Source organism: Saccostrea cucullata, unplaced genomic scaffold, assembly GCF_032062105.1.
Source record: "Saccostrea cucullata isolate Sc308-1 unplaced genomic scaffold, CSIRO_AGI_Scuc_v1 ctg9013, whole genome shotgun sequence".
NCBI classification, from domain to species: domain Eukaryota; kingdom Metazoa; phylum Mollusca; class Bivalvia; order Ostreida; family Ostreidae; genus Saccostrea; species Saccostrea cuccullata.
The window spans coordinates 8,882-10,746 of NW_026928160.1; the positions used below are offsets into that span (position 1 = coordinate 8,882).

At 36.2% G+C, this 1,865-nt stretch overlaps 1 protein-coding gene across 1 annotated transcript; it reads left to right on the forward strand.

Annotated features, from left to right (window-relative positions):
• Nucleotides 1-735: 735 nt before the first annotated feature.
• On the forward strand, nucleotides 736-1,470 carry LOC134276641 (tripartite motif-containing protein 2-like). Its single transcript, XM_062758914.1, has one exon. It carries the CDS (start codon nucleotides 736-738, stop codon nucleotides 1,468-1,470), a length of 735 nt encoding a protein of 244 aa, XP_062614898.1.
• Nucleotides 1,471-1,865: the final 395 nt, after the last annotated feature.

Sequence of the window (1,865 nt, forward strand, 5' to 3'; positions counted from 1 at the left end):
ATAAGGTCATATGACGTATTTTGAGTAGTAACTATGGTCGTTCGATTGAAACCCATGTAACTCGAGTACGTACTCGGCGAGTACGAATCGAAGTCGCACATAGTTTTATACTAAAAGGGTAAAGTGTTGCTATAATATCAAATATCCAAAATAATTGAAAATGAAAATAAAATAAATATAACACACTCATTTATTAAAAAAATATATTATACCTAAATATTGCACAAACTTAATGATTGTTTGATTCATGCATGCATGTATCCTCATATTCTAGAATATTGTATGAATATATGAACAATTGAGGATTTCTACTTGTTTTTTCTTTGCCGATTATAATTTTAAAAGACATATTTGTGCTTATTAATATTGCTATTTGCATGTAAATGTTCATAATATAGAAATATTCTAATTCAAGTCACCGGTAATACCCAAAATAAAATATACACATTGTATAGTCTAAGCAGAAAATCAACGTCAATATAATTAGAGATTTCTTGAATGTGACTCCTAGTCAATATCACTGATTGTTATGCCTTCTTTTACGGTTGGTCAGATTAACAAATCTCAAAATGAGTATCAATTTGGCAAGTTCAAGAACGGAAGAATTAACCACATTAAATTGCTCAATGAAAACTCACAAGCTATATTGCCTTCTTTTTCTGGAAGAATGGAAACATCCAACAAAGAGTACTGGGGCGTTCAGTAAGAATTGGCGAAACAAAAATTCAAAAGGAAATGTTATATCACGTGCGTTGTCGTGATGACAGATCAGCGTACATCAGTGGTAAAGGTCTTGGAATACAACTGATAGACAGGTCAGGGACAGAGTTGGATAACATCAGTACTGACAGAGTACCATATGGTCTGGCTGTGATGAAGGACGGAAGTCTGATTTATTCTGGTGGCTTCAATCATTTTATCCATAGACTGTCACTCAATAAACAGTTTACAAAACTCATAAATACCGAGTATGAACCTACGGGACTACTTTGTATCAGGTCAGGTGATATCATAGTCTGTATAGGTTCTTATGTTACTGCAAGAGTGGTCAAGTACAGCAGCAGTGGGACGAAGATCCAGGAATTCAAGAAAGATCAGTACATGGAGAAACTCTTTACTGATCCAAAGTTTATCTGCGAGAATGTAAACGATGATATCTGTGTTTCTGATCAAGGAAATGTGATCGTACTGACCAAGACTGGACAACTTCGATTTAAATATGACGGGAAGGTCTGGTCAATATTTCAACCGTATGGTGTGGCTACCGACAGTCTGGGTCACATCCTCATCGCTGATAACGCCCATAACGCCGTACACCTGATCAGCCAGGACGGTGACTTCCTCTCCTACATCCTGACAGAGGATGATGGGATTTCACAACCACGAGGGATCTCTGTCGACAGGTCCGACAATCTGTGGTTGGTAGAACATGAGAATGCCTGTGTTAAAGTGCATCAGTATCTGTCATAACATTGTCTTTGTTTCCAATATTGTCAACTTATAAATACCTATACAATATACTATACAAAGTCACAAAGAGTTTCGAGATTAAATTCAGTAGTTTATTTTCAATTGTAGTTAATGTATTTAAAAATATTATTTTTAAACAAGAGGCCCATGGGCCACATCGCTCACCTGAGAAGCTTTGACCATTCTGTTCTTTACCAGATTTCCCCCTTGTTATACATAATGCATCCCCACCCTACCCCACTGATCATAATTTAGACATTTTGAAATCTACACTACCCCATGATCCTTCCATGGGCACTTGTGTTTCAGTGTTTTTGGCCCAGTGGTTCCTGAGAAGAAGATTTTCAAAGATTTTTCCTATACATTTCTATGTAAAAATTTGATTCCCTATAATG

Coding starts and splice junctions, on each gene's coding strand:
- LOC134276641 (XM_062758914.1), top strand. CDS start 736: ATGTTATATCACGTGCGTTGTCGTGATGACAGATCAGCGTACATCAGT.